The sequence below is a fragment of the Ischnura elegans genome, chromosome 3 (genome assembly GCF_921293095.1).
Source record: "Ischnura elegans chromosome 3, ioIscEleg1.1, whole genome shotgun sequence".
NCBI lineage: Eukaryota > Metazoa > Arthropoda > Insecta > Odonata > Coenagrionidae > Ischnura > Ischnura elegans.
The window spans coordinates 7,113,749-7,140,366 of record NC_060248.1 but is presented as its reverse complement, the minus strand read 5'-3'; the positions used below and the strand labels follow the sequence as shown (position 1 = coordinate 7,140,366).

Here is a 26,618-nt window from a genome sequence, read left to right as displayed (position 1 = left end):
ATCAATACATACACATATTCTAAAAGCTAAAAGATGAGGATGACCACATATCTATGCTCAAGGAATACATGGGATGTCACTTGTCCCCCACTGTATTAGCTGAACTTAGTGAGATCTGCATCAAACCATTCTTCGGACTGTTGACTGAAGATATGTAATGACAGGAATGATCTAACAAGATTATGCTAATTATAAAAAGAGGCATTTGAAGGAGGCAACTGACTGATAAGATCATTCAATACGTGTAGTGTGACAATTAAAGCAAAGCAAAATGCAACTGTTTGCAACCATTAAGTAGTATTGCATACAAAACTAATTGACGTAACTCTGTCATGTTAACCCTCGTTTTTCATGAAATCACACGTAGAAATTAAAACTAGGGATGGATGGATCCATGATTTTTTCCGGATCAGATCCTTGATTTTCGTACCACGTATGTACATACCTTCCCAGACAGCACAGGAATTTTACGTATCTGAATACGAGAGTGGACCATCAAGATACAAGAAATCGTGCTTAGGAAGTTACTAAAAAGGTTTTGTTTCTTTATTTCTTCTAATGACGAAAAAAGATACAAGAGGACTGGCAAATTCATATGCATCGATAAAATTGTTTCTCATCGATAAAACTGTATTCGGTCTGGACTATTTTCTTTTGCGGGTGGTGCCATATCCTCCAAGAAAGAAGGCCCGATCACAATCCTTTGGAGATCGCGTTGTTTTTTGCGTTACTTCTCACCACATTTCAGGGATTTTTGTGGTTAAGTTGGTGAAAAATAGTGTCTGATAATGGTGAAGTTTTCCTTATTCTTTAATTTCAGTCACTGGACTTCAGAAACGTGTTTGTGAGATATTTTTGTTAAAAATACCTTTCGTGTGTGTATTGTCGGGATGTAAAGGAAACTCCAGGACATGGTTCAAGTTTTTAGCTTTCCAAAAGATCCTGAGTTGAGGAAGAAGTGCATTTGGGCAATAAAAAGAAAACATTTCACCCCTACGAAAAACAATAAGGTATGTAATCTTTCTCGCTGTAATTATTTGGATGTAATTTTAAGTTAGAAGAGGCTTCGGGATGTTGATGCATCACTTCAGTACTACAAATGGTGATTCAAAATATTGTAGCAGCAAATCATTTGAAAATTCTTGCATTTTAGTTGTCTTCTCTGTATTAATTCATTCGGTAAACGTGTGGTTAAAGGGGAGACTAGGAATAAGCAGCCAAGTTTATAGAATCGAATATTGTTTCTTAGCTTGCTCTATGGTGTGTTATACGTCGGCTTTCGTCATTTCAAATTATCGTATGCTATAGTTTAAAATAAAAAAATATTCAGGCATACAATTAATTGCTATATTTACGATCGTAGTAATTTGATTTCTCATGCAGAAATACCAAAAATTGGAAATGATGTGACCTAGTAAGTTACATGGTATTTTATTATGTACTTATTAATTTTAGGTTGTGTGAGCTTCACATCACACCTTGTGATATCAGAAAATAATCTGTGGCCTTGGACGAGAAGACGGGGAGAAAATTCTTGTTGAATTGAAGGCGCCCAGATAGGAGGAAGATGCCATTGCTTCGCAGTAACCTGTCGTCAAGAAGACAGACATTGTGGCAGAAGTGACATATATGTAGATCTATAGTGGATGTGGATTTGTTTTGTGCAAGTGGATGCTGTGATAGCAGAGAAAGTATTGAAGATAGTTATTATGTATCGGCCAGTACTATTATAAATAATTTTCTATTCGAAAGAGAATAAGAGTGATTGTTTCGCCAAATTAGATGTGGGTTAGAAGAGAAAATTGGAAATATTATTGATATTGACTAAAGAAAATACATAATATCTGTATTGTATTTCTGTGGTTTTTTCTTACCTGCCTCTTAAAATTTCTTATGGTGATGACTTCATGCAAAGTAAGTATAAAATCGGAGGTGTGATCTAAGAGATATCATGTTTTATTTTACAAATGTTTATGCTGGTGATTTGGCATGACTTTCATATTTTTTAATAGGTTGACACATCTACTGCAGTGACATAGAGACTTTTACTCATCCCAAATAATTTTTCAAATACTTTAGCGCCCGGAACGGGTACGTTTTAGTAGCTGAGACTGAACTAAACGTTTATTTTTGCTTGCATTTTGATGAATTTGATCATAATAATAGCAGATGTGTCAGCAATCCTGTTTCATCGGCAATTTTTATTGAAAAAAATCTTATTTCGTCAGGCTTTAGGGTAAGCTTTTCAATGCTCATGGGCTATGTGATGCCTTATTTAGTGTCAAAATAAATAAGAATTTACTCTTATTAACATCTCAAGGTTTCCAAGTAAGTATGAGCCACTTAAGAATGCTGCATGCTGGGAGTGCATGAATTAGCCATGAGAATCTCATTTTTTGCAGAGTTATTTAAGTGGCCGAGTAAGTTTTTGTCGGTCATGAGATTTTCATGGCAATTAGAATTCAGGATATACATAGTATTATTTACCTATTAAGAACTTGCAATTCATAACGTTCTCTACTGGCATCATGGCGTCGCTACGGTCGGCAGCTATCGATTGTGTTGTGTTCGATACATTTTTCGATCGTGCCAGTTACGATATATCTAATTTTTGACCTAATTGATTGAGATTGGCCTGAATGTTTGTTCCTGTGTGCTTCATATCCTTATGTATGCGCTTCGTAGCGGACATTGACATGCTTCGTACGAGCTTCGTCGACAGGCCGCGAATGGATACTATCCATTGACGAAAAGCAATGGAGCGGCATAGTATCCCCGTATTCAATGGATACTATCCACATACTAATTAGATACAAGTTTTTCACATTTTCCACGAGAGGGGGGTTCTGTGCCATCTGGGTTGTTCCGCCTTTTTCAATGCCTTATTTGTTATGGCATTCGGAATGGCGAACACATCTCTGAACTGATGATTCTGATGAACTGATGGTTCCATTGAATGGACCTTAGTTTGGCTGCAATTAATCAATTTTCACGCTGTATTTTTAACCTCTTCCCTACGCAGGGCGTGATTTCACGGCCTGAATTGTCTGATGCTAAAGAAGGAAGGCCGGCTTTTCACGGCTTGAATTTTTCGAAGCTAAAGGCCAAAGGCCGTGTTTTCACGGTTTCGCGGTCAAGCATGCCAAGTGGAACCCAACCGCCATTAGGGTCCCTCGGCGCGAGAGGTCCGACCCTTTCCTATTGTCCATGTGGGGATTACCTCGGCCCATTCCGGCTCTCAGTGTCCCACTCAAGGATGGTGCTCATGGTCACTTATTTGTTTATAAGGTGGAATAACTAAAAACGTAAATGTTGCATTTTTTGAAAATCAATGCGAGTAATTACATTCTGTATGTTCTGCTGATTGGTTCCAAATTTTAAACGGAATTCTAGCGTTCATATTAACGGAGTTGATCATCACCTGGAACAATTTTTGGAGACGCTAAGGTTAGATGTTTAATTGTTATTTTTATAACTTACTAGCAAGTTTATAGGAGTGATATTGTAATGATTTACATCTAAAAATATACGTTACTCTGTTAGCTACATTCTAAGTGTACATTTGCGGTGAAATTCGATAGAATATCCGATTTAACTTCTATGAAAAAAAGCCCTCGTAATGTAATAAAATTTTATTCTCTCACTTCTTCATCGTGAGCCAAAATTACATCGGCTATTTTTAATAACCTCTTGCCAACCTTTGAATACAAAGGTATTATAAACGAATTTCACTATAAATAGGTACTGATTAATGCATATCCTGAAAAATCGTAAATTTGATGTACCAATAGGGAATGTTTTACGTAGACACATGTTGTGAGAAGCATTCCATACCATTGCAGGAATAAGAACTGCTCTACCCTGGTAATTACTCTCATATTGTAAGTACCGTATAAGCGCGTGTAAGAGGCGCACCTTTTTTCCCAAACATTGCAGCCGAAAATGGGGGTGCGCCTCTTACACAAACTTCTTATCTTCCCCCCCTCCCCTACCCGGTCGCAAGTCCAAGGGGAACTGAGGGGCCTTGGTTTACAGCGTGAGTCAGTCATCTGAAACCCTGCGTCAAAATCAAGCGGCAGGTAGGGGAGTTTCTCCCTTAGTGACGTATTTTTAAAATGCTCCTGTTTGAATTTCTTGTAAGCATCGCGCCGTCACGTCGGTACCCCAGAGATGAACATTGAAAAGATCGCGCGGGGTGATTCGCTCCGGAATGCGCGCTAAATTTACTGTCACGAGTGGGCATCCCGCGGCATTTATACTGCATATCGTAATCGCTTATCAAACGTATAGAAACGCGTAGTTTTGAAGGACATACCTGATTCGTCAACATCTGTCTTGCCGAGCAATTTCCATTACGCTGAGCACCTGATTTTTCAAAAATTATCCTCAGACGCTAATATGAGGATTTTTGCAACTGAAAATTATATTGGTGTCAAAACCTGCGGTTTAAAAAATTCTAACGAGTGTGTTCATTGTTGGACTAGCGCTGAAGGAGAGGTCGAGGGGAAGGAGCGCGCTCCATATTTCAAGCTACGAGGCTATGAGCGAAGGAGCAAGGGAAGAACACGTCCGATCTTGCGTGTGACGTCGTTGCCTTTAAAGTGAAGAGGCGAAGGCACAGCAATGCGATATACGCAGTTTGCATTGCCTAAAGTTTCCAGTCCGTCTCGTCTTGTTTGAATGCGCTTATGCTACGCTTGTTTCTTCCGAAATTGTGCTGTTAGGACTAAGTTGAATATTATTAGCCTTGTTTTAGATATAAATCTTTGTGTCAATTAATTAGAGCTCAAAAACTTAAATGCTGTCAGATATACGTCGCGTTAGGTCTAATTCTTTTTACAACCTCGTGCGTGTGATACAATTGCTGAAAGATATCGAGATATATTTTCGAGCTCAGAAGGTGACTCACCTAGTATTTGACCTCCAGAAACTCGGAGAATTGAACCTGGTAGACCGAAAAAGGTCAGTTGGTGAGATGGGGTAGGGATGAAACGCGTTTCCATTGATCCCCTATTACTTGATAATTTCCTATTTTCCTATGGAGTCCCGGAAAGGAAAAAAACGGCCCCTTGCACACACACCGAATGTGGGCGGCCGATATTTTACCGGCGAAGCGATGCTTGCACACACGCTGGATTTTACCGGTCAAACGATAAGTTGCTATGTTTTTTAGCCGGCGACGGCGATCCACAGTGACAATGGCCGGCAGCTAACCGGCATTTAGCCGGTGCCGGCGCGTGTTCGGTACGTGTGCAAGCTCCAATGCTCTCCCATTGTTCACTATTGGAATGTGGACGGCCGATATTTTACCGGCCGTCCAAAATCGGTGCGTGTGCAAGGGGCCTTAAATCTACGACGTGGTTATTATCCTACGGCGCTGAGATTGCCCCGATTGTTGTCCAATCTCTTGGGAAGGTTCATGCTATGTGCCTGTCGTGTTTTGCCTTAAAATTTTCCACGGCTGCAATTCTATTGCAATACTCCTGCGAGAGCTTTTAAACAAAATTGTTCGTGAGTAGGACAAGCAACGTAGAGCGATGACGTATGCGAAGAAAGGATCGGAACTCTTTCTACTCCCTCTTATGCCGCTATTACCGCCGCAGTTATCAACATTTCCTCTTTCAAATAGTACTGAAAGAGGAAATTTCGATAACTGTCGAAATTCCAGGCATACGTCTGCAACACCGCACGATAGGATTAAAAAAATACCGTAAAATTTTTTTCTTTATAGCTTCCTTCCTCAAAATAGGGGTGCGCCTCTTACACGTGTGCGCCTCTTACACAAGCTTATACGGTACTCTCATTGGTGTAAGTATTCTCCTACTGAAATATGTACGTGGAAGATGATAAATTCACTCTTCTCGGAAAAGCTCATTTGGCTATGATATAGTGCCGTTTTGCTGAAAACCCTAAAAATAACCGTAGAACTTCGTTTCAAAGTTCTACAGGCATTGCAAAATGAAAGGAATACATTGATGAACTGACATTTAATGCAACAGTAAGAATTAAAAAAATTAAAATTGCACTGGCAACAATAAACTGACCGCAAAAGTACGCCGGGATGGGCTGCCTTCGGGAAAAAGGGTCGAGGATTATATTTGCTCAGTTGCCGCGGCAAGGGTCCGGCACCCCGCTAGAATAGGTCATTAAGGGGAGGGAGCGACTACCTGTTCAGTCCCAAGCCGAAAAAAAACTCCGTACAGGGGCGAAAAAGAAAATCTCAATCCCTTCGTAGAGCCAAAAGCAAATTCCCGCGAAGGAACTCGGCGCGAAAAGGTTAACAAGCTCTATATAATACCAAAATAACGAAGCAATCTATTGATGGGTCAGTTGGTGTACTGGTGAGCATTCCTGGCTCTCATTTGGGTTCAAGGCTTCATCGCAGCAATACATATATTTTGTAGTCTTCATTCTGATCATGCTGCAACAAGTATTTCAGAAAATTTTTCCACCATCACAACGGTGTTTAGGTATTTAAGCAGCGTCATTTCGAGTGTGGAGATATGAAGACTACACTTGCTACCAGGGACGCCGACTTACAAAAAATATTGGGGGGGGGGCCCAAACCGAGGATCTTGTCTCGGGAAATTTCATAAGTTTAAAGTTTTTTTTAGCATTTTAAAAGAGTCATATGATCAAAATTAGAACCCTGATAATTCGAATCTCGATATCTGGACACTCCGTGGAAAATCGACAAGCCTGGCACATTTTTTGCTCACACCATAACGAATTTTTGAGGGGGCTCGGGCACCCTCAGGCCCCATGGAGTCAGCTCCACTGCTTGCTACCATCCTCAAAAATATGCGGAAAGAATAACAGTGGGCAATAACATTGGCTTTTTTTTAAGAAATTACATTCGTAGGTTATCTTCTAGTTATTACGCTGGAGGGCTGCGGAAGATTTTGGGAAGCGGCGAGCACTAGACACATTTGGTGTAATTGTTGGTTTTAAATAATCAACCTTTATTCCATCCTATTTGTTAACTGAACTAATGTTTCGGAATAGCTTTTTTAGTGTGTAGGTACTTGAAGTAAACTTTTGAGTAGTGTGAATTACAACCCAGACGGCAAAGGAATTTTGCGTATCTGAATACGAGGGTGGACCATCTGATACAATAAATCGCGCTTAGGAAGTTACTAAAAAGGTTATGTTTCTTTATTTCTTCTAATGACGAAAAAAGATACAAGAGGACTGGCAAATTCATATGCATCGATAAAATTGTTTCTCATCGATAAAACTGTATTCGGTCTGGGATTATTTTCTTTTGCGGGTGGTGACATATTCTCCTAGGAAGAAGGCCCAATCCCCGATCATAAACCTGCACAATCCTTTGGAGATCGCGTTGTTTTTTGCGTTACTTCTCACCACATTTCAGGGATTTTTGTGGTTAAGTTGGTGAAAAATAGTGTCTGGTAATGGTGAAGTTTCCCTTATTCTTTAATTTCATTCACTGGGCTTCAGAAACGTGTTTGTGAGATATTTTTGTTAAAAATGCCTTTCGTGTGTGTACTGCCGGGATGTAAAGGCAACTCCGGGACATGGTTAAAGTTTTTAGCTTTCCAAAAGATCCTGAGTTGAAGAAGAAGGGCATTTGAGCGATAAGAAGAAAACATTTCACCCCTACGAAAAACAGTAAGGTATGTATTCTTTCTCGCAGTAATTAAAGTTAGTGGCGTCGGGATGTTGATGCAGAACTTCAGTACTACAAATGGTGATTCAAAATTTTATAGCAGCAATTCATTCGAAAATTCCTGCATTTTAGTTGTCTTTTTTGCATTAATTCATTCGTTAAACATGTGGCTAAAGGAGAAAATAGGAATTAGCAGCCAAGTTTTAGGAATCAAAAATTGTTTCTTAGCCCAATGGCACAGTCTAAACATAACTTGTTTGTTTAGACTGTGCCAATGGTTTGTTATACGTCGGCTTTCATCATTTCAAATTATCTTACGCTATAGTTTGAAAAAAATATTCAGGTATACAACTATTTACTATATTTACGAGCCTAGTAATGTAATTTCTCATGCAGAAATACCAAAAATTGGAAATGATGTTGTTGGAATGTATTTTAGGTTGGCAATAACCTCGGTGGATAATTTTGTATAAGTAGGGTTGGTAACGCTATTCTAGTGTTTGTTTTGTTTTACAATGTTTGTCAGTGCGTGTTTTCTAATAAAGGAAGTACATTAGTGAGTTGTTCTCTAAAGTGTGTTGTGACTATTGCCCTACCTTTATACAATAACTGTGACAATTATCAATAATACGACAGAAGTGACCTAGTAAGTTACATTGTATTTTATTATTTATTAGTTTCAGGTGTGCAAGCTTCACATAACACCTTGTGATATCAGAAAATAATCTGTGGTCTTCGACGAGAAGACAGGGAGAAAATTCTTGTTGAATTGAAGGCGCCCAGATAGGAGGAAGATGCCATTGCTTCGCAGTAACCTGTCGTCAAGAAGAAAGACATCGTGGCAGAAGTGACATATAGATCTAAAGTGGGTGTGGATTTGTTTTGTGCAAGTGGATGCTGTGATAGTGAACGTTCATCGGAGAAGGTATTGAAGATAGTTATTGTGTATCGGCCGGTCCTCTTGTAAATATATTTCATTTCGAAAGAGAATATGAGTTATTGTTTCGCCAAATTAGATGTGGGTTAGAAGAGAAAATTGGAAATATTATTGATATTGACTAAAGAAAATACATAATATCTGTATTGTATTTCTGTGGTTTTTTTTTCTTTCCTGCCTCATAAAAGGGCCAAGGGTGGATAAGGGCCATGGTAGGTAGTTATCGATTCTGCTTCGTTCGATATATTTTTCGATTGTGCCAGTTACGATATATCTAATTTTCGACCTAAACAATTGAGATTAGCCTGAGTGCTGTGTTCCTGCGCGCTTCGTATCCTTTCGAACGCGCTTCATAGCGGACATTCACATGCTATGTACGCGCTTCGTCGACAGGCCGGGAATGAATATTATCCATTACCGAAAAGTGACGGAGCGGCCTAGTATCCCTGTAGTCAATGGGTACTACCTACATACGAATTAGATACGGGGGGTTCTGTGCCGTCTGGGAAGTGTTAGAGAGATGTGGCAATATATATTTGTTTTGATTTCTTATTTATTACATATGCACACACATTGCTGCTCGCCGTGAGCCTCAATGGCATGTGCTTTCGCAAGAAAAGTTTTTCATTTTTAATCAGGAAGTTGATCAGTATAAGTAATACAAAAAATTATTATTTTAGCGCACACCAACCCTTAATAGTGTAGGTGTCATATCTCCGCATCCGCAAAGACACAGCTTAAATACCTAATCGCTGTTATGTTGATAAAAACTTTTCTCACGCCTATGCTTGCTGCAATTAAAATTAGAGAAATACTTGTCGCCGTATGATCAAAATGAAGACTACAAAACATACTGCCATTACAAAGCCTTGAACCCTAGCCCCCTCAATGAGAGCCAGGAATGCTCACCAGTACACCAACTGACCCATCTATAGAATGCTTCGTTATTTTGGGATATATTTAGAGCTTGTTAAAAATACCACTCAAAAATTAATTAATTACAGCCAAACTATCAGTTCCACTTAGTCAGTACCAAGGCCCATTCAATGGAACCACTATGTATCAGTTCAGAGATGTGTTCGCTATTCCGAATGCCATAAAAAAACAGCATTGAAAAAGGTGGAGCAAGGTACGTGGTCTCCCCTTGTTAGAATTTGCCCTCCATAAATGGAAAATTGAAACAAGTAGGCCAAAAAAGGTCAGTTGGTGAGATGGGGTAGAGATGAAACAAGCTTCAATTGTTCTGTAGTAACTTGATATTTTCCTTAGAAAAAATTCAGTTATGGCCTGTGTGATTTTGGAAACGAAAAAAAAAAAAAAACCAACAGAAGCACGGGCTGATGGATGGCCGAGGGTGGTTTTCTAAAATCTGCAACGCTGTTACCTTTGATGTGGCTATTATCCTATGATGCTGAGATTCTCCCGATGATTGTTCAATCTCTTGGGAAGAGTCACACTATGTGCCAGTCGTATTTTGCCTTTTTTATTTTTCACGGCTGAAATTCTGCTTCGTAACCCCTGCGAGAGCTTCAAAAACCTATGAGTGGGACAAGCATCACAGTGCGACAGTACATTGGAAGAGAGGATCGGAACTCTTTCCACTCTTATGGGGCGTTGCATACACTGTAGCTATTATTTAAAATTTCGGATCAAGATCCAATGTCTTCCGCGACTTTGGATCCAATGTATGCGATGAAGGGCAATATCCGCGGATATTTGGATCCGAGGTATCCGATCCGACCATCCCTGATTAAAACTGTAATAAAAATTTACAAATCACGATTACATACTAATAAGTGATAATTTTTCAGGGTGGACTGCAATTCTTGACTCATTATAGTGCACGAGGTCGACCAGACTCCGGCTACTGTTTGGCAGATGGGATGTATGCAGCTATTGATGGGCTCTTGAGCAGTGCCTTAATCTCTTACCCGCCTTCCCTGTTTGGACAGACTATGTATACTAAGGGTCCTCATTCCTAACGACTAATTGCAGTAAGGTTATAAAATAATCTGCAGATGTCTAGCAGAGCGAGACTTCGTGTACACTTCGGGCGTCTGACCCTTAAGAACTTTCAATTATAACTGACCATTCCTACATCTTTTCTGGCTTTTAATATCGTGGGAAACTCCTCCCAAATTGAATATCAACACCAATAAGTGATAGCAATAGATAAGCCAAAAGGTAAAAGGGGAAGAGCCTATAAGAGCTAATTTCAATATTTCAGTAAGAGCTAACATGAAATTTTAAACTTTTTTTGGTCCCATTCAGAAATACACCCATGTCTCGTATAGCGCAATTTCGATATAGCGCAAATTCGTTCCTCGGGGAAACATTGCAACGCAGTGTAGCCTAATCAAATATCTTAAACGCTCTCGTGATAAAACGTGAACTTGCACTAAGTACACATGAAATTTCTATTATTTTACGCATATTAATATTATTGCTTGCCTCAAATCTTCTTTTTTATGTATTAATCGAAATCCATTGCTGTGCAATGGCCAAAAGTATTACTCCTCATTGTGTCCAGATAGCCGGCCTACCGAAGTAATTTATCTCGTCTCCTTAACAGAATGAGTTAATTTAGATTATTAATTAAGCGTGGGGCTAGTGGAAATGAGTTTTTTTCAGCAATACTGGTTGAGACGTAATTTTTGCCGTCATAGGTTATCGGGTGATTGACTTCCAGGTAGAGGGTCTACGCTAAAGCCTTCAAGGTCATCGGTATTCACGGGGGAGAAATGGAGCGGTGGCCGAGTTGCGCATGAATAGCGTCAACATATAAGAGGGTCCCCTATAGAGTCTCAAACACAATAGCTTCGTTCCCTCCCCGCAGTCGTAGGCCCTCTGCGTCTCGAGAATACAGTTCAGCAGTAGAAGGTGATATCGATAGAGCTATGCAGAGTAAAAACCAAGAGAAAATGGCAAAAAATAGGAATGCGGGTAGAAAAATCAAGAATTTATCAAGAAAAGCCATAAACCTAGAAGAGAAATTGAAAGAGGTCAATTGCTTTGAAAATGGAGAACGTCAAAGCGATATTGCGCGGTAGTTTAAACGCACGATGTCTTATTCTGAATAAAGACGAAGTTAAAACATCAGTGACCTCAGCCGCACCAACTTCAACCAAGCGGTCTACACATACGGAAAGTTCATAGTGAATCAGTACAAAAAGACGAGAGTGGTAATCGTTCCGAGAATTTAGTGAAAGCTCCGGTTGGTTCCAGAATTTAAACGGCAAGCAGGTATTTTCAGTGCGGCGTAATCAGGTGAATCTGCAAGTGTTGATAGCGCAGTCATCACAACATTTTCTGATGAACTCCAAGCTGTGATTGAAAGTGGCTCCTTTCCCCCTCAACTAGTTTTCAGTGTTGATGAGACAATATTCTTTTGCAAAAGAATGCATTCTCGTTCATTCATTTTCAGGGAAGGAAAACCTGGGTCAGGTTTCAAGGCATTTAAAGGACTGTTTCACGTAGCTGCTAATGACTCGGAGGACTTCAAATTAAAATGATTTATCATTCATAAACTCCGCTAGCTATGAAATGGCATTCAAAGTAGCATTTTCCTGTCATTTCGATGAGCGACAAAAGGGCCTGGGTGACACAATAGTTGTTTTTAGACTGGTTTGAAAAATCGTCAACTGCCGGCAAGGCATTACGAACCCCTGAGATAGCAGATGTTAGCCCACCCGCACGACAGGACGGAATTTCAAAAGCACGTAAGAATTTTTTTTAACGTGAATAAAAGTCTTCAAATGCGTGCATACTATATTTAAAGATGTTTTAAACTATAAACATTAATATAAATAATGTTTTCTAAGGCTATTTATGGGAATATATATGTTTTAGAGGAAATTCAATACCCAAGACCTATGCTACCAGGAACGCATCCCTATCTTCCCAATGTTAAAACACTCTCGTATAACGCAAATTCGTATAGCGCAAAGACCCCAAGGAATGCATCCCTTGCGCTATACGAGACATGGGTGTACCCTGGAGCCTAATATGCATACCATAAGAGATCATCTTGCAGCAATAAAACTTAATAGTGGTGTCCACACCATTGCACTACAGAAAAAATTAAGAAGACAGAAATTTTTTGGCATTTTGTGGGAACGTTGAAAAATGGGAGGAATAGGAGGAGGTACGTATATATATTTGTTCAATGTGATTGCTCAGCGTGGCATCTGGAATCTAGTTTCAGCCGTTACCAAGTAATTTTACACTCTCACCAATACTTGACCATCACAGATCCATGATGACATTGCTAAACATCAACCGACACGCAGCCACAGACGCAAGGATATTAACAAAAGGCAAAATTTACTTATTACGATTACATTCTAATAAGTGATAATGTGCCTTAATATCTTACCCGCCTTCTCTGTTTGGACAGACTACAGTAAAGGTCCTAAGTCCTCATGACTATGCAATAAGGATATAAAATACTCTGAAGATGTTTAGCAGAGCGAGACTTCGTATGGGTGGTGAGGAAGGGAAAATTAGAAGTGAAAGCAGCGGGGGAAGTGGAAGTAGAGATAGCATGAGTGATTGCTGGGCCCTCGCCTGTGTAACCAATTTGCCATAAGTCCTGGTTTGCTATAACCACTACTGTTCAATGCAATGATTGAGGGCCTGTTGTCTTCACGGGAGTTCTATGTTCTACAAGCATCGCGATGCACGATTGCCCCCTGTGGTTACGGATCTGCATCCCGGGCAACTAGTGCGAGACGCAGCGTGACGCCTGACGGTGTAGTTTCAAATATCACGCAGCGCTTTTGAAGCATTCCTGCAAACCACGTTTCTGAAGCCGTGAACTCATAGCCATGGATGCACAGTTTTTGGAAACTAGATATTATGAGGAGCAGTAAAAATGTGAGTGCAATCACGTTATCGCAGCTAAATGATCGCAGTCGGGAAAATGAAGCAGCTAATGATTCTGGAAAGAAATCTAAAATAATATAAATGTGCGTAGATAATAATTTATGGATAGATTGATTTGTGTATGATGAAAATTACAATAAATTAATGTGAAAGTTGGATTATTCATGCCACCTTTTCCCATCATTAGCCCATTGGATAATTGAGAGTATGCTGTGCTTTGAAGAAGGTTTCAAAGCACATGGAGACGGAATGTATCCCCTATGAGAATGAGAAGGTGACCAAGTACTTTGTTTGGGTAAGGAGGGATATTGCAGTCAAATGTCCCTCTCAAGATAAAAAGAGTTAGGGCCATTCAGATAAGAAAGGCTCAGGAGCAGCCTCAGGTAAAACGAGAAGGTCAAATGTATAAGAATATTTCTTCAGCAGTTGAAGGCTCACATATACTCTACATACTTGTTTACATGCCCCTTCCACCCAAATAATTCTTTCAATTCTGCTTGGCACGTCAGTCTGTCCAATCTAGAAGAGAGATAGAGAATGCATTTCAGTTCTAGGACATGATGTCCCTATGAACAACGTTCACACAGTAGCAAAGAAAGAAAATATCAACACTCTCATTTTTAATTACTGCTTGCACAAAACATTCAGACATGAAAATAGTGCTCAGAGCAGTCAAAATTGCCCGTTTATGTAGGCCACTAATGAAATAAATTTCTCACACATACCAGATTTACAAAAGGAACACATTGCAATTATTAATTAATATTAGGTTTCATTACATCATGTCACTAATGAGGTATTCTTAAACAGATAAATATCCACAAAGGATCTTGTTTCCTTTGATTAAGAATTACAGAGAAGAAAAGTAACACAAAAATGTGGGGATCTCTATATTCCTCATCAAAGTTTATTGTACACGCGAAAGAAGTGATTCTGGATGAGGAAGGATTGGTGAAATCAGGAGGGGAGCTCACCACAAAGCATCTACTGCAATTTCTTATTTTAAATATCTTTTCCCAGGACTACACTCCTTAACCTATGATATTAATACCACTTCAGCTATGATCAGTATAGGTCTTAAGGAATGAAAAAAAACCACTACCTACATTTCTGGGATTGCTGTTGGAAATATTGATGCCAAAGCAGACAAGTAGCCAGAAATTAGCTTTGGGGGACCTTGGGTGGTATATATGGAAATGATAAATATACCTTGATAAGGAAGTGCCTATACTGATAGTTTATTTCTAATTTCCAAAATGGAAAACCATACATTTCATTAAAGGACATATACATTTTATTTTCATAATGCTGAATGCTCAATTAATCATTTATTACTTGCAAACATTAGAAAAGGAACTACAGTCGGATCCGGATTTAACGTCTTCGCATTTAACGTTTTTCCGCATTTAGCGTTTATTTTTTTGGGTCCCGATTCATTCCCTATTAGGACAATGTAAAAATTATCCGTATTTAGTGTTTCCGCATTTTGCGTTTTTCCGCATTTATGGTCGTAAAAATTTGTCCCGCTCAAGATGTTTTTGCTCGATTTAACGTTTTTTCATGACGGTTCATCCAAATCTTCGAATTTATGCTTATCAACAAGAACGGTCTCATGAAAGTTTACCAAGAGTCGATAGAATCTACCGGGGAACGCTTCTTCAACTGCTTTCTTCCGCGAGCGCAGCGCTGCGACCTTCAACTCGCAAGCTGGGTGATTTGTCTTCTCGTAATGTTTCGCTCCGCTTCTGATCCAAAGACCAGGCACTTTTTGTATCAGATCCGATCTAATGGAGCAAAGTCATCCTTTAATAACCTCAAACTACCTTATCCTTCACTTCTTGATCTTGACTTCGATGATACGTGACGACTGATGACACGAGTTATCCTCCGAGGGCCGCTACAATAATGTTTTCTCGTACCTAATGTTTTCAATTGATGGCTTATGCCCCTTTCAACTCTACTCCCAACGGGCAGTCCATTATTAGCCCAATATTTTTCCAGTCGGCTACTTTCTCTTTTCAAAAGAGGAGGCCCAATATCAATTGCGCAGTTCACTAGAAGATTCTTTCTGTAATCCATTCCAAGGTCAGTTTCCACGGAGGAACAGCGAAAGAGCAGAGGAAGCGTTTCCCCTGTCATGACCGTGAGTTACAGCATTCTTTCCATGCGGAACAACATTATTTTACATCGTAATTTACATATCCCGGAGCCAATTTACCGACATGCGGCTGATTGATATCGATGTCGATTCAAAAATATCTATCTGGTGCTAATTAATGTCAAAAGAGAATGACAATCGGAGTTTTGACGAACTATCACGGTCCATGACTCAAAATAAATCGCTCATACTGGAAAAAAATCACCGCATACTCACGGTAGAATAGATGAGCGCGGAAAAATACGAAAATCCGGCAGGTATCCCTTGGTGGTTGACTTCGACATCATAACCCTGACGAAATTGCCTAACTCCAGAGGCACTGACAATTTTTCTGATGAAATCCAGTTTTGTTGAAGATTAAACCTTTTCACTTAACTTAAAGTTTAGCTAATCGTTATTCAAGGTCCAACCAAATTTCATTAAAAGCTGCAGAGAAACAAGGTGAGTCGGAGTCAAGGTGATCAGCGCGCCGCGTAAACAACTTCTCCTGGTTCCATTCGACCTGCATGAGGCCGCGGATATATGACAACGAATCTGGTGCCATCATCGAGTTGAATCACCATCGCCTTGTACGCATACTAGAAATAAGATTCTCCTTTTTTGGATGACCTCGAAATCCAAAATGTGCGCACGGGAGGCTTTTTAAAGGCTCATAAATCCCTCGTTTCGCCGAGGCAACAGAAAACGCTAAGTTGGTATAATTCCAGAAAATCTCCCTTTTACTAGATATTCGGTAGTTTAGATTTCGGGATTAGCGATCTTCTGCTGTCCCTTTATTTCGCTCATCTTTATAGATGCAATGACGATTTTTCCAGTACCTATACTTACACCTTTTCTTATTATATTAGAAATGCTATAGTCACCTACATGTCACTTTTACGGAAAAAAATTTAAACTTTCATCGAGACCACTGAAATGTACGTAAAATTGGAATCACTAATGTCCATAATAATATTCCGTGTGGGAATGCTTTTCAGTTGATGCATATAAAAATTTTCTTAAAATATTTCTTTAAAACAATAGGGTGGTTTCCTGTTATTTTTTTATTGCCTAAATCGAAAGATTATTACACCTGGAGTACGTATTTCACGCATTTAGATTTTTAAATGACGAAATCTATTTTTTGCGATTAAATGAAAAGTGAAAATTTTCAAGCGCGCGAAAACGCGACGCGTAAGTATGAATGCCGGGAAATCTCTCCGTGAGACTTATTTCTGGTTCCCGCTGCCCCCCTGTGAGGTGACCTTGAGGCGAGGCTTAGCGCTGATACGACGCAGGCTGCTAGCGGGTAGCTGAGTACCCTGCTGGCTGGTAGTGCTTTTCTTAAATAAGGATTATTACCTTATCAAATGAAGAAAACTTTCCGACCTTAGCCAGTTTTAATAAGTGATTATTAAGACATGTTTCCCTGAGCTCTACGCCTCATGCATGCATTGGTAACCTCAGACGATGTATAACTCCCATCTTCTCGTATAGAAACTAAGTCCCTGTGACGTCACGTGGAGTGGCATCGCATAGGCGCCAATCTGGCCCTTTTCAAATGAGGATAAAAATGGACCATTGCCATTCGTCTGAACCGCTATTTCTAATAGGAAATAATTTGTGTATTTTGAATACACTAATGGTGGGTAACGAATCGCAATCAATGCTTTTCGTTTTCTTTGATGAAGGAAACTACCCTATTGTCATCCTCTCATTACTTATTTTTACTACCCATTTTTTTTAGCTGATTCCTGAAAAGTATTATCCAACCTTCATAGGGCTGAAAACACTTAATCAATGAATTTTTTGCTGCATGCAGCACCTTTTAGTTATGTAAAATAATACTTTTTATTCATAAAAAGCCATTCCAATCATTACAGACCCTAAAACCTGAAAAAAATGGCAGGTCCGCATTTAGTGTTTTTCCGCATTTAGTGTTTTAAAGTTTGTCCCCCCTGAAAAACCTTAAATCAGGATTCTACTGTATTTCTATCAAAAATGGATTTCCAGAGGATATGTACCCCAGGGGTAGTGGTGTTCTCAGCAAATGCATTGCAGGCAACCGCCAGAAGGACAAAAAAAATTCGCTGGGAAATGAACACAATCTGGCATCACAAAAAACTCAAGAGTCAATTCCATATTTCCCTGATGTTTCCAGAGAAAATAAAATACCCTGGTTCTTCCCATCATTCCAGAATGCTGAACACACACCAGAGATTGTAATCTTCCAGAAACTTACTGGAAATGAGGTTATTCCAAAGGTGACACCACCATATTTAGAACAATATGCACGATCAAATGATGCCTTGAACACACAGCAGAGTTCTTTGAACTTCTTGAAGTCAGTCAGTTTCTTCACACATGTGCTACAAACACACTGAGGATATATATCTGTAGATGACACCTGAAATGATATGAAACAAAATGAAGTCATGGGAATGAGTACCTTTTTGAAAATATTCTGGTGACATGTTTTCAGAGGTATGTATAGATAATAAATATTTTATGAGGAAAGTGCAAGTGAAAAGTGCTGCAAGATCATAGAATCCATATTCCCAGGCTCTTGCCTGAAAAAATCATCATCTTCCCTTCTTCTTTAAATCACTTGGTTCAGAAAAGCAAGGCCCACTTCACCTATGATTCAAGTTTGCCTGGGAATAACATAATTTAGTTCTTACGGGTAATTTGGACTAAGTTGCATAGCAGTCCAATTTTCTTAGAGAGGGTAAGCTGAATGCAGAGTGGAGGAATTTGTTTATAGAACTTGTTGGGGTGGTGCAAAAAAACTCAAGTTATAAATTTCATGTCGCTACGGCGCGGAAAATTTGTGATACCTTAATACAAGAAAAACAGAAAAAGAATTGCATATAAAGGCCGTTTTACACGGGGCACGTACTTGCACAATCTGACGTGTGTACGAAGGCGCAGTCGAAATTGTGTCGTGTTTAAGCGGTGAATTGCCAGAACACATGCGAGAATGCGTGATGGCAAAATACACATGAATGTGAGATGGTAAAATGGTTCATGCATTTCCACAATTCCAAGCCATTTTAGAAATTAATGCAGCTCTAACCTGCACAATTCCATGCCCCGTATAAAATGGCCTTAAAAATTGGACGTCATCTTCTGATCCAGCATATCACCTGAAAAAATTACAAAAATAAAAAAAAAAGTTTTTTTTTTTTTTTCGTTATAAAAAATGAAATAAAATGAATATCTTTCAACGCTAAAGCAAACCTATCGTAAACTTTATTACACCTACCATTAACTTTGAAATTAGTGACTATACAGAATTGATTGACTGGAGCGTAGTCAAACTATCTACTCCACCTCTTCTTCGGAGAATTACCTATGAAGACATAGCTTCCAGGCGATAAACGGGATTGGGATATTAAAAACTTCCCATATCACACGCAAGCAGTGCAGCCGTGTGTGAAATTGGTAACGGAGGCATCCCTTAAGCTTTGTGGTTATCGATCTGGAGATGGATTTATTAGGGCTATATTCAAATCAAGGTCCATTATGCCAGACTTCACCACCAAATCGCAGTACAAAGTAGTATTAAACAAAAGTTAAAAGTACAACAAATGTAAATATTGTAAATGTAAATAGCACTAGCCCTCATTGGTTGGATTGAAGGAAAGGGTGTGGGTGCAACTCAAAGTACAGCCAGCTCTCTGCGGTGAGTTCTGGGTTGTTTAAATATTATTAAATCATATCAAAACAAAAGAAGAGCTGCACAATTAAACATGTATTTTAGACTAAAATACTACCTTCAGTATTATATTATTACACAACTCTGAAAAATCGGCTAAATTTCAAAATTTATACATTTTTAATGATATTGTGCGATCAGAAATAACTGTTTAAAACGATTAATATGTGTATATTAATAATAACCTATACTATTTGTAATCATTTATTGATTTAGTGTTAAAATACATTCATTTCATTTTTTTTACAACGAAAAAAAAAAATTTCTTTTACAACGAAAAAAAATTTTTTTTTTTCATTTTTGTGATTTTTTAGGTGCTTTGCGGGATCGGAAGATGACGTCCGATTTTTATGATTCTTTTTTTGTTTTTCTTGCACTAAGGTATCACAACTTTCCCGTGCTATAGCAACAAAAAATACATAACCTTAAGTTTTTCGCACCACCCTAGTAGGTACACAATATATATTTGGTGAAGTACAAACATTTGTGAGGAATCCAATGTTATCAGTACCTAAATTATGTATCTCAAAACAACGATAAAAATGGTTTCACAACAATTTTGTGAAACAGCGAAGTCTTTTCTTAACCTTTGTGCATCATGAAGGAGTTTCACCATGTTACGCCAACCACCATCGCATTTTCACGTTTCACAACAAGTTAGCAAAAGATACCAATTGGATTTCATCAAGGAGAAGAGATTGAAATATGGCTGACTAGTATAAGAGCCGGAGAATACTGTTTCCTGTAGGATAAAGAAAAAAGTTTCCACTCTGTGTATCTTTCAAATGAATGTTTACTCCGGGTTTATGCAATTTATTATTGCTCTAAAATACAATGACCAAAGGACAATGAAGTATATACATACATGCATTGGAACCAAAGAAATAACTACAGCATTTCTTTCCGTGGACAATGATACAAATTTTCAACCAATATCTTGAGTTATAGTAACTTCAAAAAGAAAAAAAGGCCTGCATGGATTTCAACGCTTTTTGATGTGGATCAAAAAGTCAATACTCATGTAGTAAAAACAACCTCTAAAATTGTTTCTTGCAAAAATCCTGCCTTAAGATGCCAAAACATGACGCAAAGAATGTACACAGAAAACTTATGTCTGCATCTCCAGCAGATTGGACTACACATTGATGGATAAGTGAATAGGTCAGTGAAGACGTATTACTTTCCGTAAGAGGTTGCCATTTCCAAAGGCAAATTCACCATGATATTTCCGTGTCACAGATCCAAGCCTTCCTACAGCTGACCGAGTGGCCTTTCTTTAGGTTTGTGGAACATGGCATGACTTTCCTCTGGCCCATTTCAAATCCCCTGCCTTTTCTTTGATCTGTGACAACGCTGCATAAAAAAATGGGATACTTTTCTCAATATTATCTCATTTAAATCCTTCATTATACTCTTCGGTTAACTGTACAGAAATAACCGAGGCTTGACCACAACATTCTTAGGCACTTCGTGTCAAAATTCAGAAATCATAAGGTAGTTCCTGTGGCAAGCAAAGCCAAGAATAGGCATTTCAATGAACTATACGAGAAATTTCTGGTAAAAATATTTAAAAAAAACTAGCCAGTAATTTATGACACAGTTCAGCTGAAATTTCTCAAGAATTCCATCAGATTTTTCAGGTCAAACTGAGAAATTGTTTTCACACTTATCATGAGTTAGTGATATGATTAGAGGTCTGATTCATTAACTTGTTTAGGGAGAGAGATTCATTGATGTAAACTAGAGATGGGTCGGTTCTGGTACTGTTGGTTCTTGGCCTGTGCAACTAGTATCGAGAACCAATTGTCCAAGATATTTTTTGTGCCCCCCGGAGTGGGTACTCTGGAACCGGCTCAGAATGGTGGCGAAGATTTGAGTTTGGTGCAACAATCCTAAATGGTCTGCAACGTATTCAAGGCCATGGCCATTGTCTGATAGAGAGTCTTTCAGTTTTCATTCTTATATTAAAATACTGTAACGTAAGAGAACATCATCGGCAATTCTTTTTAACTCTTTTACATGTTCAATCTAATTTCCGTTGTTGCAATTTATCGACGTCATCAGAAGGGAAGGAAGGCAGCCAAACACCTGAGCAGTGGGGTGGATTGGAAAAAATCAATTTTCTTCAAATCCATTTGGCCCAATGAAAAAAAGTTGTGGGACTGATCAAAAATAAGGCCTGAAAAATATTGAGATATTAAGCCCTTGAACCCTTGACCCTCGCTCAGATGCCATGTAGGGGGGGGTGCATTAAAAATTGAAGAATTTAATATTCTATGGTCATTCCCTGATAGATTTAGCCGAGTTATTGTCCTTTTGCACAAAAGATTCGTGCATTTTGACGAACCTGCTACCATTAAGGCCGTTTTACACCGGGCACGGGATTGCGCAGGTTAGAACTGCATTAATTTATAAAATGGCGTGGAATTGCATGAATGCATGAACGAAATTAGATCAGGGACTATTTTGACCTTCTTACATCCACACATTCTCGCATGTGTTCTAGCAATAGGGTGGTTTCCTATTATTTTTTTATTGCCTAAATCGAAAGATTATTACTCCTGGAGAACGTATTTCACGCTTTTAGATTTTTAAATGACGATATCTATTTTTCGCGATTAAATGAAAAGTGAAAATTTTCAAGCGCACGAAAACGCGACGCTTAAGTATGAATGCCGGGAAGTCTCTCCGCGTGACGTATTTCTGGTTCCCCCTCCCACCCTGCGAGGTGACCTTGAGGCGAGGCTTGGCGGTGATACGACGCAGGCTGCTAGCGGCTAGCCTAGTACCCTGCTGACTGGTAGCGCTTGGCTTAACTAAGGATTATTAATAACTTATCAAACGAGGAAAACTTTCCGACCTTAGCCAGTTTTAATAAGTGATTGTTAAGACATGTTTCCCTGAGCTCTGCGCCACATGCATGCAATGGTAACCTCAGACGACGTATAACTCCTATCTTCTCGTATAGAAACTAGGTCCCTGTGACGTCACGTGGAGTGGCATCGCATGGGCGCCAATCTGGCCCTTTTCAAATGAGGATAAAAATGGACCATTGCCATTCGTCTAACCCGGTATTTCTAAAACAAAATAATTTGTATATTATGAATACACTAATGGTGGGTAACGAATCGCAATCGATGCCTTTCGTTTTGTTTGATGAAGGAAACCACCCTATTCACCGCTTTACACGATGCAATTTTGACTGCGCCTTCATACGCACATCAGATTGTGCAAGTAAGTGCCCCAAGTAAAATGGCCTTTAAGCCACAAAACGCCAATGTTTGAGTGTGCATCTGCGCAGAGAATATTCTAATGCCCACGCAGTATTGCGGATAGAAGAGCCGCAGGCTGCTCGCGTCCCTTCCCCCTTGCCTGCCTCTCCCCCTCCCATGCCCCAAATGCACCAAAATTCATCCTGCGTGTGCTGCTTAGGAGAGTGCTCACACATATTTGATAATATAAATCACCAGATGGTACAAGGTGAAAAAGAATGGGTAGTGAGACGACTTGTCCCTTTTTTGGAGTCTCGTGGGCATTAAACAAATCCACGTTTCCAACTTTTATAGAAACGATGAAACATACTAGTAATTTTTAAGATATTTTCAGATCCGAGAACGCACACAAGGAGCCTGCAGGCTATGAAGTGGACATTCAAGTGTCTGGAAAGGTGTGCCAACTTACTGCTCTGGGTTGCCTCTGAAATTATTATTTGAAAGGGGGAAAAAGGGATGTACTGATGAGACTTAAACACCAGTAGTGGACTGAGTATAACGCATCATTTATCGTATTCACAAGATAGCTGTTGATCAGCGAGACGTAGGGGATCAGAAAATGAAGAAATGGCATGACAAGCATGCCGCACTGCAAAGTTTCCAACCTGGAGACCAAATGTTGATACTGAGGCTGCTCAAGGATAATAGATTGTCAATTAACTGGAAGGGGCCCCAACTTTGAAAGTGAATTCCTAATACAGACAGATGCAAATGGAATAGATATTGTACCCTCACAGACGGAGAGAAGCACCCCATACTATTTCTAAGAAAAAAAATAGATATGGGACCACAGAAAAAGAATGTTCAGTGCTATTACATGAGGAATCACAAAACTAAACGGACATTTGGATGGTGATAGGTTGTTTTCAATAAGAGATGGACAGAGCTCAGCACTGAGAGCAGGATGTGAATAGTCACGACCTTACTCGATGGGTCAGCATCTCAGCTGATGAGGAGCACCAGGTTTGGAGTGTATTTAAGAGAACTCGTGGTTTTAATCAATATAAAAAAATAACAGTATTTCTACTGCTCCCCAACCATCTTCACCAAAGGACTATTTATCTTTCGCCACCCTGACCCTAACAAAGTCCTACACTCATTGCCATCACATATAAATCATTACTGTAAACATATTGTTAGGTATTAATTTGGAACTGTTAGTTTGCAAACAAACACTTCAGTTCGCCAACGTCCAAAACATTTGTTTCCATTCCTCTAGTCTTCAAATGAAATACTATGAAATTGAAGATAGTAAAAGAACCTAATATAAAACCCAAATTACTTAAATATTAAACACATTCATTTAAAGATTCTGAATTTTACATAAATTTCCATGCCTAAATTTAAATATGGTTTAAAGTTTTTATAACGTTCAGATATGCTGTTATAGTATTTGATGCATTGAATTATAATATATTTATCTTAAATTCATATGCTTTTCTAATACCACTATTACTGCTTTCTGAAATACACACAATTTCTTAAAACAACCTTTTACTTGGATTGTGTTCGGCATATATAGAATCTTGGTTCATTGGGAGTTGAAGGTATGGGCTTGATTCCACGATGGAAAGATATTAATCTTATTTTCATGAATTATCACGTAGGAACAGTTTATTTTCAAATGTTGGATTATCTGCCATACAAGATTGATACTGCAGTCGTGGCATGGCATTAAACACCATTCATTGCTTCTTGGAATTGAAGGGGATTCAGATTTAGATGTCGAATGTGGCACATTCTATTGAGTGGTGCTATATAGCTTTAGGAGCTATTTTCTATTCTACTAATGTAAAAACCTCGACTATTAGTTCTGACGACCCCTTTAAATAGATAATTACACGTTACCGTGTAGAGGGTGTGATGGGTAAACGAATTTCATTTAAGTATAATTTTATGAAAGAGAACCCAGTCAACACAACAATTATGGCCACAATGTGGCCACACTATGGCCATACTGTGGCAAGGCATTATGGCCATAGTGGGTTGCCATTATGGCGCCATAATGGTTTTGACCCCCGGCCACACTGTGGCCAAAGTGTGGCTAGCCATAATGTGGCTTTAGTGTGGATAGCTACACTATGGCCACATTTTGGCTAGTCACAATGCTCCACTACTAATATATTAATATTTATACATATAATAATTCCTTTTTACTAGTATTATTATGCCTCCTTCAATCCTAGCTATGCCCATCAATGCAAAAATAATGATTTTTTGGAAAATTAGATGCGAACCAAAAATTTTAATTGACCATCAATTTAAATAATAAATACGTTAAAATGCCCTCTGGTTGGCACCCCATACCCCAAGTAGCACTTTGCGATATAGAGTATCAGAAAGGTAAATGCAAATAAAAGTTCCTACTTAGTAAATGATGTTTGTAAGTACTTTATTATTGCAGTAAATTCACCATAAATAACATAATATAACCATTAATGATCGCCTAGGTTAGCCACTAAAAAAACATAACAACATTGCAGATAAGCTAGTATTACAATATTGCCTTGGATTTGAGACAGTAACATGTTACACATCCACCTCAAGTTATTTTAGCTAGGCTTATGGACCAATCTTTAACAGGTAAAATCACATATTTAGTCATTACAACATTTACGGTAGTCTATCTAATCTTCCCCACATTTCAACATCACAGTACTCACGGAAAGACGCCGAAATAGATTAAATCAATAAATAATGTGGAAGCCTTTAATACATATTATTCTTTCTTTAACACACTTTCTTTATATCAATGAAATCAACCAACTCTCATTTTGATAACTCATCAACAAGTCTGCATCTATAGCAACCGTAAACAAACTTTATCATCTGTGGCAGCTGTGGCTTTCCAAACTGTGGCCATAGTTGCATATGTGTTTGGCAAGCCACACTATGGCTTGCCACATGGCAACCACAGTCTGGCCATAGTATGGCAAGCTGTGGCTCGCCATAGCCATAGTTGCCACAGGTAAACCACAGTTCGGCCACACTGTGGCCATAATTGTTGTGTTGACTGGGAAGATTATTAATTGGAGTACATTATGGAATGGATGAGGTGTTTCCAAACCAATAATTCAAGCTTAAAAGTGCTCAAAACTTAACTTACCTCAAATCGCATCAATTCAATGATCATTTCTGCAGGAGTATATCCATCACAATAATCGAAGACACCCGAAAAGCTTTCACTCTGACATAAACAAAGCCGACATGCGGCAAAACTATTGCCGACTTCCATCACTGGTATTTAGTAGTACTAAAAATTAGCAGGCTACAACTTCCGAAATGATGTTCATCAGTAAAAACCTCCGAATATCAAATCTCTTAGCATAGCATGTTTTTAGGACGCAAAGACAAACAATAAGAGAGATTCCAATTCACCTTCGAGCATGAAGATTTGCCAACAAATATACACCAATTGAATTGAAGCACATTAGCAAACCTTGCGGATCAGTGAGGTCCGTAATATCTTAATTCATTACCAGCATGTTGCAATGCGTATAGAACACTAACTCGATGGTCACCATCCGTCACTGACCTCATCCTGTATTCATGTGCTTCGGAATCATGAATACAGGTTTTATTCGACATAAAAAATAACATAGATCAAACGGTATAAGAAAAGTTCTTCTACTGCTCACTCACAATCTTCACCAAAGACAAAAATCTTTCACTACCCCCTAACCCCAACGTAGCCCTACACTCATTGCCGCCACTTGTTCCTTTTTAGTTATTGTTTTGTTCTTCTCCGAGTCTCGCGAATTTAAAGAAATGGAGGGATGCATGAACATCAAGACGGTTGGACCAGTTGGACCATACCAACCAATTTGATATTTGTAACATGTAAGCTCATGGGACGACTCAAGGTGATAAAGGAGGAGACTCAACTAGGATAATGATACTTTCTATCACCTTGGGAGCAGTGGCGAATGCGCATGGGGGCGCACCCCCTTCCCCTTGCGGGTCCGCCCTAATATCTAACATTCCATAACAACACGATTACAATTGCAACTTTTTTGGTCCCACAAAGGGGGGGCATCCAC

At 39.0% G+C, this 26,618-nt stretch overlaps 1 protein-coding gene across 2 annotated transcripts in view; it reads right to left on the bottom strand.

Moving 5' to 3' along the window:
• Window positions 1-26,309, bottom strand: part of LOC124155399 (zinc finger protein 83-like) — a 44,099-nt gene extending 17,790 nt beyond the window's left edge. Inside the window, exons 1-3 of one of the 2 annotated variants that reach the window (XM_046529181.1) lie at window positions 25,685-26,309; window positions 17,831-17,995; window positions 13,905-13,970 (exon numbers count right to left, since the gene is read on the bottom strand). In XM_046529181.1, coding sequence (XP_046385137.1) covers window positions 13,905-13,970; window positions 17,831-17,995; window positions 25,685-25,813 — 360 coding nt within the window. In that variant the 5' untranslated portion in view covers window positions 25,814-26,309. The remainder of the gene's footprint in view (window positions 1-13,904; window positions 13,971-17,830; window positions 17,996-25,684) is intronic. The other variant, XM_046529180.1, reaches the window with a different exon arrangement.
• Between the last annotated feature and the right edge of the window lie 309 nt (window positions 26,310-26,618).